Here is a 16,081-nt window from a genome sequence, read left to right as displayed (position 1 = left end):
TGAAACCATTGGTATTATCATACAGTTTAAAAGGGAGACTGGGGTATAGAATTATGGTCACTTGGTCTTCTCCCGACCGACAGTAAAACGCTTGCCGAAGTAGGGCGTCCGTTTGACTGTGCGGGATGTATCAAGTCCTCAGTCACGTCCGGTCAGAAGGGGGACGTAAAATCCGATGCCTCATGTAAAGAGATTGCCGCACTCTTTGGACGTTAAGAACCTTTGCAAAAACTCGTTGAGGTGGCCTGTTGCGGGGCAAATTTTCTGTCCCTATCCGATATATCCAAATATGATAAACAAATTGTGAAAAATTGTCATTAAAGGACAATAATTCCTTAAGGGGTCAAATGCCAATTTTGTTCATATTAACTTATTTGTAGATCTTACTTTGCTAACCATTTTTGCTCTTTACAGTTTATCTTTATCTATAATAATATTCAAGATAGTGACCAATAACTGCAAAATTTCCTTAAAATTACTGATTTAGTGGCAGCAACCCACTGGGTTGTTTGATTCATCTGAAAATTTCAGGGCTGATAGATATTGACCTAATGAACACTTTTACCCCATGTCAGATTTGCTCTTAAAGCTTTCGTTTTTGAGAAATAAGCCGACAACTTCATTCGACCCCTATGTTCTATTTTAAGTAACGGCGGCCATGTTTTTGACGGATCAAAAATCGAAGCGCACACTTTGTGCAGGATAATCGAAGGAACAATCGTGCTAAGTTTTACCAAATCCATTCAGTAGTTTCAGAGGAGAAGATTTTTAAAGTTAGTAAATATGATGAACAAAACAAATTGATAAAAATTGTCATTAAAGGACAATAACCCCTTAAGGGGTCAATTGACAATTTCGGTCATATAAACTTATTTGTAGATCTTACTTTGCTGATCATTTTTGCTCTTTACAGTTTACCTTTATCTATAACAATATTCAAGATAATGACCAAACACTGCAAAATGTACTTAAAATTACCAATTAAGTGGCAGCAACCCAACAATGAGTTGTTTGATTCATCTGCAAATTTCAGGGCTGATAGATATCGACCTAAAGAACATTTTTACCCCATGTAAGATTTGCTCTTGATGCTTTCGTTTTTGAGATATAAGCCAAAAACTGCATTTGACCCCCTATGTTCTAGTTTAAGTAACCGCGGCCATGTTTTTTGACGGATCAAAAATCGAAGCGCACACTTTGTGCAGGATAATCTAAGAAACAATCATGCTAAGTTTCATTCAAATCCTTTCAGTAGTTTCAGAGGAGAAGATGTTTGAAAACTTGTTAACGACGACGACGGACGCCAAGTGATGAGAAAAGCTCACATGGCCTTTTAGGCCAGGTGAGCTAAAAATTACATTTCGGAATATTTTTGCTTGATTTTGGGAATGGAAATCAACTTAAGCAGGCAATAACTGTAGGAGTTATTTCTTAATGACATTTCTACATTGGAAAAAAACCAGTAAAGATATTTAAAGAACTTCAAATCGGCAAGGTATGAATATTTATTGCGAGTTTTCTCATTTACTATCATATGTCACATTAATATATGAATATGTTTCATGGTAAAAATGGCGGAAAAAATGAAAGGACAAACCATTCAAACCATCTTATCAGTTTCAAGATCAGAAAATAATGAAATTATTAAAAGGAGTATTTTATTATGACATTGCGATATTTAGTTTTTAAAACAGATTTGTAAAGAGTTATGTCGACATTGTTCAATTTTTTTCTCCACTTCTTGTTACAGAATAAAAGTATGACTTTACAATATATAGTATTCAGTATTCGTAGGGTTACTTTTTATCATCAGACATACCATCTAGAGATGTCCGAAGAACTATCCAGAAATCATCTTCTTCCGGATGAACTAATGACTAATGCAGACGTCTATAGTCAATTGAAAAGCAATCGGCCGTTCCTGACTGTAGGCACGACCATCCAAGGCATATATCGGTTTTTAGGTATACTCCGGATTATAACAAATATTTACAACACTCAACAATGAATGACATCATACAATAGATTCAGAAATTATTGAATGCATGTACTATTTGCAATTTTGTTATTTTAGACTGAAATGCGGTTTTACATTTGAAGATTTTTAGGAGTAATTCTAAACTAATTTTCCATGAAACTTCTGTAGAAACATGTATGTACTGTCCATGGCTACATATTGAAATGAATTTAGTTCAATTAAATCAATAATTTTAGTAGGTTCATCATTCTTAGATAAATGACTTTTGAGTGTTTGAATTTTATAGCATATGTTGTTTTTTTTTCGGAAGATAACATGCTGGACATTGCAATAACGTTCTCTCCGAGTGCTGCGGCTTCCTCCACAATAATAACAGACTGTTTTCACGCTCCATTTGGGTGGCGTTTGGTGGGAATTGTTCTGGTGGTAGGGAAAATATTTTAAAAGTCGCATCTCCATTGATCCTTAGGGAGTGTTCATGGATCCGCTGTACTCTTGCAGTCATTCAAAGGTGTGCGTCTAAATTGGCGAAATCTCAAGTACATACATTGAACGACAAAATTACTTTATGTCTACCTGTGCGAAATTTAAGGTTCATGTGGCACAAATTATTTGGGTATCAAAGTTATCATTGTGTATGCTCTTGTATACAATTGAACTAAATTAACTGCTCAAAAATAAAAACAAAACAGACATGGATCTTTTATTTGCGGTGTGATATTCACAACAAAGTATACACGTTTGTATGCAGTTAACAAATACAACAAAAGTAAACACTGTACTTAAAACTCTCATACATCACTAAAAACCTTGCATTTCATTTCACAACAAACATTCATGCCATATAAATAACACATATAAACTACTACACACTCAAATAGTAGAAAAAGAAGACCCAAATAGCAAGCACTAATAAATAATATTTTATACACTCTAAATAATATTTTATACATTAAACATTCCAACAAATATACACTGACAAAAACAAAGATTGTGATTTTTTCAAAGAGAAAGTTTATAAGGATTTTACTTTTAAATGTAATGACATTATTGAAATTAAAGATTCATATGTTTATCTTGGTCTGCTCTGTAATTACAACGGAAACTTCTCAAGCTCGAAAAAAAAGTTGGTAGACTGTGTTTGATGCAATGGCGGTTATATTGACCTACTTCTCGGAAATATGGGGGTTGGAAAATAAAATAATACTGAAAAAAATATATCGACAGTTTTGTAAGGTCATTTTGGGGATGCGATCATCTACGCCAAATTTAATGGTGTATGGGGATTGTAAGATTTCCACTTGAACTTCACATTAAGTTAAAATTGGAATGTTTTTGGCACAAGCTAGCAACAAATGATATACACGAGTATTGGGTAAACTGTATAAGGTACTTTGGTACATGCATGAACATGGAGGTTATGATAACAAAAAACGAATTGGCTAAATGTGCATCAGATCTAGATAATTGTCTATGACTAGCATGTCTTGAAAGTCTACAACCTGGAGTTGGTGACAGTGCTGGGGTTGGTGACAGTGCAGGGGTTGGCGACACTGCTGGAGTTGGTGAAAGTGGTCCAGTCTGTATTAATATGCAAATGAAATATAAGTTGTTATCTTAAAATGTCTTGTATTGGTAATCAATTAATATATCAAATAGAATCTTACAAAAAAAATACTGAACTCAGAGGAAAATTCAAAATACATTGTAATTGAAACTCGCATGTTTAAATTTTGTGCTTTAAACAGGATTTTTCTCAATATCGCAAAACTTATATTCTTTGCTAATTCCTTGAGCACCATGTGCAAATCCATCATATGGGTTCACGATTGCACTTTCACGTTTAGCAGTAGATCTTCGGGGTTTGTCAAACATTGCATGGCTGCTGAAATAAATAAACGTAGTATTGTTTAATTAGTTCTTTGGGATTCAAGTTTATAATATGACTGCGGCAATAAAAGATTTAAAAGTTAAGAAACAAATATGTTTCATATAATGCTATTCAATGAAACTAGTGTTAAAGCAATATAAGCCGTCAAAATCGCGATTTTTTAAAATGCTATGAAAGAGATGAAATTAGAAATGATTAATGAATTTAAAGGTTTACATAAAATTTCACGTCCTAAAAACCCGTAATGTAACTGTTAAAGTTGAAAATATATTCCTCATCATTCCGTTTGACCAGTGCAAATGGCAGCTTATTAATTTCCGACACTAATTCCGAAGATTGCCGATGCTGATAAGAATGCGTGTGCTGCTGACCTGGGTCAACAAAAATGGACGAAGAGGTAAGATGTTGCATGATAATCTTCGTAGTTATTCATTAGTGTTGAATTGCAGACGATTGTTTTTATATTTTTAAGTAAAGATAACATTGATTTATTCTTATATTTCAATTATAACTAATTTCTGGTCTCACTTGCAAAGAAAATAACCGAAAATAGATAGAATATCCATTTGGGGGTCCAATTGGGGAATCGCCGAGTTTTGTTTACAAAATTATTCAAGTCAAGTTTTTTGGTACACCATTACACTATAATATACAGGCATTTGTTTCACAAACAAACGAGGTTTTTCGGTGAATGAATAAGAAATGGGACCGAAAATATTTGCTGGGATTCATTAAAAGTTGGTATATATCTTCGCATGAATACCTCGGAAGAGTACTAACATGTATTTGATGCGAAGGAAGAAATAAACAAATATACGTTTTTCAATAAAACAAGGACACATATATTTTCTTTCAGTACGTATTCACAACTGTTGTGCATTATATATTTGGCCTTTAGACAACATCATGTCCTCTATCAAAAGATCGACGTGGGAAAAAACATCGTAGAGGTAATAGGAACCTCATGATTTATTTTCAATCATTGATTTCTCTGTTGTAAAAAAGAACTCAGCTTTTCAATTCTGGATGCACGATATTTTTTATTAGTTATTGACGTTGAGCTAATTATAATTCTGTATATCATAAAAACATTTTCTTCATGATTTTGTACATAAATCGGGCAGTTTGTTGCATTTGTCATTACAAGATTTTTATAGCCAACTATGTGGTATAGATTTTACACATTGTTGAAGGCCATACGGTGACCTACATGTATGGTTGGAAATTTCTGCATGTTTTCACAAGTCTCTTGTGGAGACATGTCTCGCAAGGGTTCTACACTTTATATAGTGCTGTAGTTTATTAATAGTCTTATGATAACAAAATATGTGTCAATCATAGAAAATTATATATTTTTGAGAAATTTCTTACTGACTACTTTTCTTTCCTCAGATTTCAGATACTAGAAGCAGGTCTACCACACCCGAAGTTCATTCTTCGGATGGAGAAAGGCCCATTCGTGGGAGGGGTAATAGGAGACGGACAGCGCGGGGAAGAAATAGGGCGAGAGGTGGCAGAGGCAGAGGCAGAAGAGGCCATAATAGAGCCGTACAAGGACAGCCAGATCCACTCAACAGGGCTGAAGTCGCCGCACAGGCCAGAGCTGAAAGAGATCGTCAGATGCAGGTAATCTATCCAACATTTACATATCAACAAACTTTAACTGTTTCATTTTTTTCTTCATTCAATCAAACATTTTACTGAAAGTGCTGTGTGATTTGCCTTGAAATGTAAAAATACTTTATTTTTCAGGAACGAATTGATGGCCTATCTGAAGATCAAATGAAATTTGCGATAATGGCCACGTACAGGGAACAACCTAGTTTTCTGTTCAGAGTACTGGAAGCAGTAAACCAACAGTTTACTGCAAGTGAAACTACACCAGAGCCAGACCCTACATCAACACCTTTAGTAGGTATTCCAACTTGGTGTCGGTGCAGCAATTGCAGAGAAATGCCTAGTGAGGTTGAAAAAAGATGTTGCAACCAGATACCTCAAAACTGCCACTCTACACTACATGTAAGTACTATTCTCTGTTAACTCATATGAGGGTTGGTGTGACTGTTGTCTCATCTTATATTATTCTTTATATTTTGACGTTTAACAAGAAACTTACTTGGATTCTCATTCTATTCAGTTGATTATTTATATGCCAGCGTCCTCCAATATTAAAAAGAAGGTGTGGTTTAATTGCAAATGAGACAACTATCCACAAAAGAACAAAATGACACAGACATTAACAACTTAAAGTCATTGTACGGCCTTCCACAATGAGCAAAGCCCTTACCGCATAGTAGCATGTTTTCGTAATCTAGTGATTTTTCTAAACAATGAGACCAGTAAACAAATGTACATAAAAAGTTAAAAAGATTTGGTTACTTTAATTCATTTTGCCCAAAACAAAGGAAATCAACTTCGATACATAAACAAATGATCATGGTTGTTACATTGAATGCTATGGTTCAATGCTAACTTCAAACTATAATTTCAGACATTGCAAGTTTTAAAATCCTAATGCCTAAAAAGTATACACAACATTGACAACTCTCCGCACCAAAGAGCTGAATTGAAAAAAAACCATGGTCTGTATACAATTTCAACTTATTCATTTATTATTTCAATTTCAGGATTTTCACAATGTTGTATTGGACCCCTTGGTTCTTGAGGTAGCAATGAGGTATAGAAATGATATGATTGCGCAGCCTCCAGACCAGGATTACAATAGATCACATAGACACACAGTTCCCCAAGGGTGACTGGGGTATAGAAATATGGTCACTTGGTCTTCTCCCGACCGGCAGTAAAACGCTTGCCGAAGTGGGGCGTCCGTTTGGCTGTGCGGGATGTATCAAGTTCGCAGTCACGTCCGGTCAGAAGGGGGACGTTAAATCCGCTGTCTCGTGTAAAGAGAGTGCCACGCTCTTTGCACGTTAAGAACTCTTGCAACAACTCTCTGAGGGGTCCGTAGGTGGCCTGTTGCAAGGCAAATTTTCTGTCCCTATCCAATATACCCTCCTTTTCCGGTGGCAGTCCAAATTTCTCCGACCCAGATGGCCTCTATTGTATCAGCCTACCTATTGTATTTATTGTGAACTTGTTCTCGTCCTGAATATGCATGAAATATTTGCCACTGGACGTTAAGCAACCAACAATCAATCAATCAATCATAGACACACAGCATACCGCCAATATGTTCTGTGGATCCATGGATATCTTGGAGCTGGAAACAGACAAGTAATACCAAGTTGTTGTGTTTGGGCTATCAGGAACAGATTTTCAGACCCATCTGGCCAGTATGTTGGATTTATTGGAGGACGTTTCGGTTGAGATGGAATAAATTTTATTTCAGTTTTATTTGTATTTTCATTATTAGTTAGTTGGCCACTCATAGTCTATTGTCTGGTCAAAATCGTAGTCTATGGTCCTGTCCAGATCTTCCCTGTTAAATCTTGAAATTTTGGCAGCCATCAAATCTTGAGTAGGGGGAGGTGGAACAGGGGCAATGGTTGCTGACAATCTTCTTGGGTCAAATGGATCTAAAATTACTCTCCTGCTCATCCCGATATCATTAGACAACCTCTTCATTATAATATGCTTCATTAATTCTGGAATGTAGATATATTGTTTTGGTGTCTTCACTTCAGTAGCAGTCCATCTGCCCCCTTTCTTACTGTAGTACCTCTGAAGTCTGAAATTGAAAAAGATATCATGTCATAAAAAACCATCAGATATAGGGTAATTGTCCAATAGACAACAACATATCAACTTAAACACAAACACTTTTAACATTGTCTTCATTTTTAAATAATTATATCAGAATATTTATAAATTGGATGTGGTATGATGGTCAATTAGATAACTTCAAACCAAAATGTTGTTAATTTAAGAAATGTAACGGTTCCTCCTTCAATGCTATATAAGCGCACACTACTAAGTAAGCCATAAATGCAGGTCTTTAGACCCACATAATGGCTAGTGTCAAATACTTAAACAAAAAAAACAATTGCACAACTCATATACAAAACATTGAATCACAATTATATCCACTTAATTACTTAATCCTTACTTGAAACATGTCAGCAGCTATATACTAACCTTTTAGTCCCATCCTTGTTTGTAACAACTTTTCTTTCACAGTGAGTATTGTGGTCAATAGCTGCTAGCTGATTCCTGGCATTATATGTTGATGGACCATAAGAATGGCGTTTAGAAGCATATTTCAGAATCACATTTTAAATTTTCTAACTCAGCTGTACTCCTATCATAACAAAAATAGTAACTATTAGATCATTGAAGGAAGTGCACCAATCTTTGCCATAATATTCAAAATCATTGTTAGCAGCAATAACTGATGGAGATTTTAAATACTTTTAAATTAAATGTATATATATTTTCAAAATCAAATAAAAAATATGAACATAAATAAGGCCATGATTTTTCACAATTGAACTGATTCTTACAGATCAATAATCATGTCAGGGTCTTTCATAACAGACTATAATGTACGAGTATTTCTTGTTGTTAAAGGCTATATATGGTTGCCTTTAGGTGCTTACCTTCACTTCATTTAAGCTGCTTTGGTGGATAGGTGTCTCATTGGTGATTATATCAAATCTCCTTACTTTTATATACAAAGGCAAAACATTTAATAAATTACCAATAAAGGCAGAGTAGCCTAGTTTCTCTAATCACAAATCATTATTGTTCTATTATTAAATTACCTGCAATTTAGATAGTATGGTATTTTTCTAAGAAAGCGTTTGTCCATCACTATCTTTATCAACGCATCATGAGGAGGAGTTGCACCTGTCAACCATCCCTTTTCACGTTCAGATGACAGCGGTCCATGTTTACATTCATTTCCTGCTGTGTCACTATATGCTATCATCCATTGATGCTTATTTACAGTATGGTGCATGATCCCAAACCATGATCCCTTTAAGAAAAAACAAAAAAAAATAATAATATATTATTATAATATACAATGTGATATTTTTTGTATTGGCATAAGATAAGATAAGATAAGATAGGATTATTTTATTAACCAATCAAGGTGCCCAAAATTTGAGCTATACAATCAAATGAATGAATTACAAAATAAAGCACAGAAAATGATTAGAATGATTAAAGTACATTAAGACAAAAAACAACACATTAATACACATTTGCACTAATTAACCGGATATAAACCAAGTTTTGGACAACATAGTTGTTATGGGTGCCACTGTGACCTAGAGAAAATTAAGATAAGTATCAACAATGAATTTGACTGAGCTTTAAAAAAGGTTCTGAATGGCTTTTATAAAAAAACTTACAATAAATTCTTGTTCGGTAGTAGATATATCTGCACAATGCCAAAAGTGGTTCACTATGTCACGAGACCATTCCAGTAGAGGTTTGTTTGCCTTCTGTTCTTGAGCTACCTGTAAATGAAAAAAAAAATCTTCTGTAAAAGTAGGTGTTTATGCCAAGGCCATTTAAAAATCTGACGGCACTTTTCAAAGTACACTTTAGAGGGATAAAATTGAGAATGGACGCTTATTTAGCTTTTTAATTTTTTCCCCAGAATATGCATAAAATATCTTCCACCGGACATATACAACATAACTCAAGCATTTTTTTCTATTTATCTTTCAAGTGGCATAAGAATAAATTTTACTTTTTTTCAAAACTTTTACACTACAAAAACAAATGAGTAGAGATTGTCTTGGGTAAATCAACCTCACCTTCACTACTTTCTTCCCAAGGTTCTTCGCCCCATGCCAAATATCAAATGAGTGCTTGATATTACTAAATTCTTTTTCTTAAATAGATATAAACAATAATGGTAATCTGCAATGAGAAACTTAGCATACAAATAAATAAGAAACAGTGTTCCAATATCTTCCAAATTAACCTCGCCACATTATGTATGTACTTGTTCCAAGTCAAAAGTCTGTAATTCAGTGGTTGTCATATGTTAATGTGTTACATATTTGTTTTTCAATTATTTTTTTTTAATAAATAAGGCAGTTAGTTTATTCGTTTGAAATGTTTTACATTGTCATTTCAGGGCCTTTTATAGCTTAAATACTTAGTCTAATGTGTCCTACAAAATTCTATATGAAATAATCATACAGTATCTATTTTGTGGCAACATAAACATAAATACTTACTCATTAGAGATTCCACTTGTATATGGGCATCAGTGACAACCTCTACCACTTTCATATTTTTGTCCAGTAGTTGTCTTAAGCCTTTCAGAAAGCAGGCTTTCTCAAGATTTGTACTCTTCTTCTCTGTCATCCTTTTATCCATGGTAACTATAGTTAAGATCTTTTTTGTATTGTATTCCATGAATGTATATGAACAGAACTGTGCACAGTGACCAGGACTGTCCATTCTTCCATCACCTACATGTAACCAAACAAAACATTTTATTCTGGACACTTAATGTTGGTACATGGAAAAGCTTTCTTTTATTGGTACATTGTAGTTTTTATAACAATTGTAATATTATGAATGTGCAAGTGAGCTATTACATGTATATGTATCATAAAAAGTACCCTTAAACGGAGCATAGCATTGAAAATTTTTACCTAAAGTAAATAGTTGAGTTGCCCTTCACTATTATAAATTTGGTCTTTGGTTGAGAGTTGCATCACTAGCTATCGTTCCACATTTTCTTTTTACATATATTTTTTTTTATAAATATTCCATTTCAAACACAAATTAAATCTTTAAGACTTAGTTAGTTATTCCCTGATAGGCGCTCTCTTGATCTATTTTGCACTGAAAATGTGTTTGAAAAAAATACTAAAGCAAACAACTCACCTAATATAACTATTTCTTTATCACGGAACTCTTGCAACACCATATCCTGGGATTGTACCCAAAAGCTATCAATTGATGATATGAGGTACGTCCTTTGTATTTTTAAGAATGTTGAGTTGCATAGAATTGGTAATCTAATAAACTTTGCCAAGTCTGCAATTTTTTGATAATTGTTCCCAGACAGTAAAATACCAGCAGAAAAAACCAAGTCACCACTGTGCAGTCTTCGATTCAAGATGGGCTGAGAACACCACTTGTGGGCAAGATGTTTATTTTGACAAACCTGAAAAAGTTGGTTTTTATCAATTAAAAAAAATGTCAATCAAAAATATATATTTGCAAGTTTGTGTTACATAAATTTACATGTATAAAATGAGTGCAGCTGCTTTTTCTTATAAAATTTTTCCTTGATAATAATATCACATCTCATGAATTTTATAATAAACTAACCCATTTCAAGTATAAAGCTGAAGAAATCAACTCCATCTTAATTGTTAAAGGCAATCTGCATCCTTTTACTGCACATATAGGTGGGATATGTGTTTTAGCCAAACTTAAGATGGAGCTCATATAAACAATTAGTGGTCTGTCATCTAAAAAGGTATCTACTTCAGTCTCGCTCCTGATCTTTTTTATACTTGGGCCTAGGTCTTCTTCCTGTTGATCAGAAGGGTCTGCTGACTCGTCTTCAAATCCTTCATTTTCTGACTCTGATTCAACACCATGGTCTTGTCTGTAATAAAATGTACCAAATATATTATATTCTATAATAGAAATTTCAAATCTTGTTAGACTTTCTTAACCAAAAATTTAATTTCATTTGAGACAGACTAACATCAACTAATAGACACAAGGATTAGTAAACACAAAAATCCCTTATTTTCAAGTATTGTATGCGGACATCATACTTCATCTACAAGAAAATATTTCTTAAATCTTCATTCAGTGAACCATAAAAACTTGGGTCAACACTCTTATTTTAGCTTATAATTTAAAAAAAAAAATCATATCATAGGGTAAAAAGAGTTTTTAGACTTCAAGTTAATAAAAAAAACTTACTTGACCATAAATTTAACAAGACGGACAAGTGAACAGAGAGATACATGTACACAGACTGAACCTAAAGTAACTTAGTAAAAAATTGAAAACAACATGTTTTATAATTTCATACGTCCGAAGCACTTTTCAGGATTTACCTTTACCTTAGTAAGTCGGCCGGGCATTAAAAAATAATCTGTAAATACCAACAGTATATGCACACCGGTGTACATGTTATTAATAAACTATAATGAAAATCAGAATTACCTGTAAGTAGCATCAAAACTTGGTTCATAGTCTTCATCAGAAAAATTATCATCATCATCCTCATAGTTACCCTCAGAAATAGTAATGGTTAGACTGAAGAAAAGAAGAAAATAATCTGTTGCTGTTAATTCGTACTAAAATGTAACCGATATGAATTTTATATTTAAATTTGAACTTGATATAGATATTTAGGTCAAGAAATTAGTTACTAGTATATAAAGCAATAGTCCTGTGATTCAATAACAATTTGCACTTTTTTCTATCACTATCGTCTATACTTCCTTTTATACTCACAAGTATTTCCTTTAACAAATAATGTGAACATTTTTAACTTCTGTTGTCAAAATCTCAGATCAAAATGAGAAGTGCTTGTTTTAAGTTGTTTCATTGTTAATTAAGTTTACAACTTCAATTTAATACATGTATAGCATGCAGGGGCGGATGCAGGAATTTTCGAAAGGGGGGGTGCTAACCCAGGGCAAAAGGGGGGGGGGGTGTAAAACATATGTCCTGATACAAATGCATTGATCGGCAAAAATAAAGGGGGGGGCGCACCCCCGGAACCCCCCCTCTGGATCCGCCACTGGCATGTATAGACATAGTTTATGCTTACTCAAATGGGTTTACAAAGCTGCTTTGTGCACTCTTCCACAGAGAGTCTGTTTTCCTACTGATTTCCTCTATTCCAGACATCTGGGTCTCTTCCCTAAAATACAATTATTTAAATAATCATTCTGGGTGAAAATGCTGTATTATGGCTGACATTCAGATATGAAATACTAAAGTCACTGTTACATAGAAACTTGTATACATGTATATAACTCTGAACAGAACATTTTAATCTGAATTAATGGTTTAACAGAACATTATTCACGTACAAATTACAATTAATTGTCTTGCCCCTCTTGCAAAATGTTAATCAAATACTAGGTATAATGTATGTTAGTGCTTACACATATCTCGATTCATGTTCTCTTTCTGATGATGATACATCAGATAAATGTACTGAATGCTGTAGCAATTTAGATTGCAATGGTCCAGGGGTAGAAGTGGTTAAAAGTGTATTGGCAGAAGATGTCTCTTCTAACATTGCACTACATGTAGGGGCAGGGCTGGTTGGCTTTTCAACGGCAGTGTTGACATCATTTATATTTGTCACAGGGCTGGTTGGTTTTTCACTAATAGTGTTGGCATCAATAGTATTAGGGTTTCCTTGGTCAGTCTGAGCATGGAATTCATACCTGTATAAAAAAGGACATGCATTTGATAATTTAAGTAAATAACCAATCCTTTTTTCCTTTTTCTTTATAGAAATTTTTGAATTTATAAGTTGAAGAATATTTAAAAACAGAAAGACAGTTCCAATAATTGTCTAAAAAATTACATTTGATTTGTAAAGAAGTTATAAAAGATGTCAAACAGTGATATAACAAATTATCCCTCCGTGGGGCCCCTTAAATTTTGCCTTGCGTTTCAGTTAATAACTTGCCAAACAACGAGAAAGTTACGGGTTTCTCTAGGATTAAATGATTGCTTCTGTTCCCTGATTTATTTTTTTATTCATTATTAATCACAAAATTACGATTAAGATGCTAATAACAATGAAATGTAAATATAAACAAAACCACGGGAAACTTACCTATCCAGCAAAATTTTCGCAACTTCAGCGTGTGATTGCAAACGAAGAGCACATTTAAGCTCACTCCAGCGATCATACTGGGAACCAAGATATATTCTATTCTTGTTACATTTTGCATTTACTGCTGTACGTCGTCGTTTTTTAGCGGAATCAGTCAATGTTGGCTTTCTCCCTCGCTTCAAAACATTGATGTCAGACATTCCACGTGCGCCGGAGATATTACGCACGCGCAATGGATTAAAGAAAGAGGTCATCTATATATATATAAGAGGTCACTGCATATTGACCATTTTCAAGAAAATTATATCTATCGGGAAGACAAACGACTCAAGTCGAACATTTTCGCTTAAAACTTCAAAAACAAGATATTTTAGATCGTTTCACGAGTAAAATTACGTTTTTAAATACACATTTAATAAGATTCTTGTTTAAAATTCATGAACAAAAAAAAACATGATTTTAAAGCTTATATTGCTTTAAATATATATCGTTATTAATTGCTAGACATAAGCCAAAGATGCTCACAATATTGGCAGCAGAATTCCATCCTGAAATTTAAAAGAAGTTATCTAGGAATCATCAATTTTTATCATTTGTTTGAAACTAGGTCCCACTAAATATCAGTACTTTATTTGTGTTTTTAGTGTTTCTGTTACTCGATTTTCTCGTTTAAACCCGATCTGGTTAGTTTTACATGTGTTGCATGGTTAAGGCAAAGAAGAGGTTAGGGAGCCCGCAAACATGTTTTACTCCCCAATATTTTTTATACTGTCTCAAGTTAAGTGTCTGTAATGCCGTGAATATCGTATGTAACTGTGTATCATATTTTGCTATTTATTTTGGACAGAAATTAGGCTGATGGTTTTCTAATAGGAATTTCTATACATTGAATTTTGTCGCAGCCTGTTATATCTTGCTAAGAAATATGGTTTTGCTCATTGTTGAATGTTGAAGGCCTGTTGATGACAAGTAGCTGCTAACATCTACGTCATTTGATCTCAGGTGGATAGTTGTATATCATTGGTAATCATATTGCATCTACTTTAACATATTACTACATTGTATGTGCGTTCTTATGTCTTTTTGTGTTTCAAATGGAACGATTTTTGTTTATTTTGATAGTAACTCTTCATTATACACGACAAGAATTACATAACTAAACCATGTCGAACATGAACTTAACCATGACTCGAATGAACCAAACCATGACACAGATATTTCAGTAATTTTGAATTGATTGCAAAAGTAGGTATTTTTCAGAATAATTTACCGCAGTGTTATATCACGAAGATATAGGTGATGTAACAAGACTAAAAGAAAATAACTTTTTTATGCCCGATAAACCAATTAGCAAGTTTTAAATTTTGACATTCGCAAGCTTTGTTCTGTGCTAAATCATTAACCATATGATACAATACAACTTGTGATGTACTAACATATTTTCTTAATACAAAGGTACTTACCAGCTTGAATTATTGATCAGAGGTTCCGTTTACAAAATATCCCAATGTTATCATTTTTGCATTGGTTGTCATCCAAAAGACTTAACACCGTCATATCAAACTTATTCAAACTATGACAAAATCACTGTACTAAACGCTCATCGATATGACGACCTTACTACCCGTGATAAATATTTGCTATTATGTCAATCATCTCTTCCAGCTGTCAATAAGGCAACAGTAGTATACCGCTGTTCAAAACTCTAAAATCCATGGACAAAAAAACAAAATCGGGGTATCAAACTTAAACCGAGGGTAACGCATTAAATATAAGAGGAGAACAACGACACATCACTGAAATGTAACACTCACAGAAACGGAGCAAGCATCAGAGAAAATCCCATGAGAATAACAAATATAACATCAAAACAAAATACATGAATTGGGATAGACAAGTGACGTGTGTGACACGTCTTATCGCAATGTGAATTTACACTAAAAAATAAGAGAAAAAAAATCCGACGCAACGTCAAAATGTACCACATACAGAAACGAACAATAATATAACAATGGCCATCTTCTTGACTTCGTAAAATTAAAGGGGAAAAATGGTGGGTTGAACCTGGTTTTGTGGCATGCCAAAATCTCGCACTTTAATGTCCATGTTAAATATAACATTGAAATGACAACATAATATTACAGGACTACAATACAAATAAATAGGATAACATATTAGACAAAGAAACACATGATTAATAGATAACAAAAAGCATCAGGTTTAAAATTCAATACACCAAAAACGCGCCTCGTCCACACAATCCAAGACCACATGGTAAAAAGGAATGAACTCCAGGGGTCTGTTGTTCAACTTGTCGTTATTTTAACGATTGATTAAATTTAACGAGTCGTTACATAACGAGTAGTTTATTTTCTGTTGATCAACAATATTTAACGTGTCGATTAAATAATCAATGAATTAAAATTTAATCAACTGATTTATCAATGCTTTAAAA

The 16,081-nt window shown here is 33.7% G+C and overlaps 1 protein-coding gene and 1 pseudogene across 1 annotated transcript; one reads left to right on the top strand and one right to left on the bottom strand.

Annotated features, from left to right (window-relative positions):
• The first annotated feature begins 3,990 nt into the window (after positions 1 to 3,990).
• Positions 3,991 to 7,223, top strand: LOC134718921 (uncharacterized). The gene is made up of 5 exons (XM_063581765.1): positions 3,991 to 4,266; positions 5,262 to 5,495; positions 5,622 to 5,888; positions 6,497 to 6,621; positions 7,040 to 7,223. Exons 1-5 carry the CDS (start codon positions 4,255 to 4,257, stop codon positions 7,194 to 7,196), a joined length of 795 nt encoding a protein of 264 aa, XP_063437835.1. The 5' UTR covers positions 3,991 to 4,254; the 3' UTR covers positions 7,197 to 7,223.
• LOC134718920 (uncharacterized) lies at positions 7,172 to 14,100 on the bottom strand (annotated as a pseudogene).
• Positions 14,101 to 16,081: the final 1,981 nt, after the last annotated feature.

Source organism: Mytilus trossulus, chromosome 5 (genome assembly GCF_036588685.1).
Source record: "Mytilus trossulus isolate FHL-02 chromosome 5, PNRI_Mtr1.1.1.hap1, whole genome shotgun sequence".
In the NCBI taxonomy this organism is placed as follows: domain Eukaryota; kingdom Metazoa; phylum Mollusca; class Bivalvia; order Mytilida; family Mytilidae; genus Mytilus; species Mytilus trossulus.
This window is presented reverse-complemented; position numbering and strand designations above follow the sequence as displayed.

What these genes read in the sequence shown, in the direction of transcription:
- LOC134718921 (XM_063581765.1), top strand. An exon ending in AAAGAGATCGTCAGATGCAG is followed by an intron (nt 5,496 to 5,621) that starts GTAATCTATCCA and finishes TTTATTTTTCAG; the next exon opens with GAACGAATTGATGGCCTATC. An exon ending in AGACACACAGTTCCCCAAGG is followed by an intron (nt 6,622 to 7,039) that starts GTGACTGGGGTA and finishes AATCAATCATAG; the next exon opens with ACACACAGCATACCGCCAAT.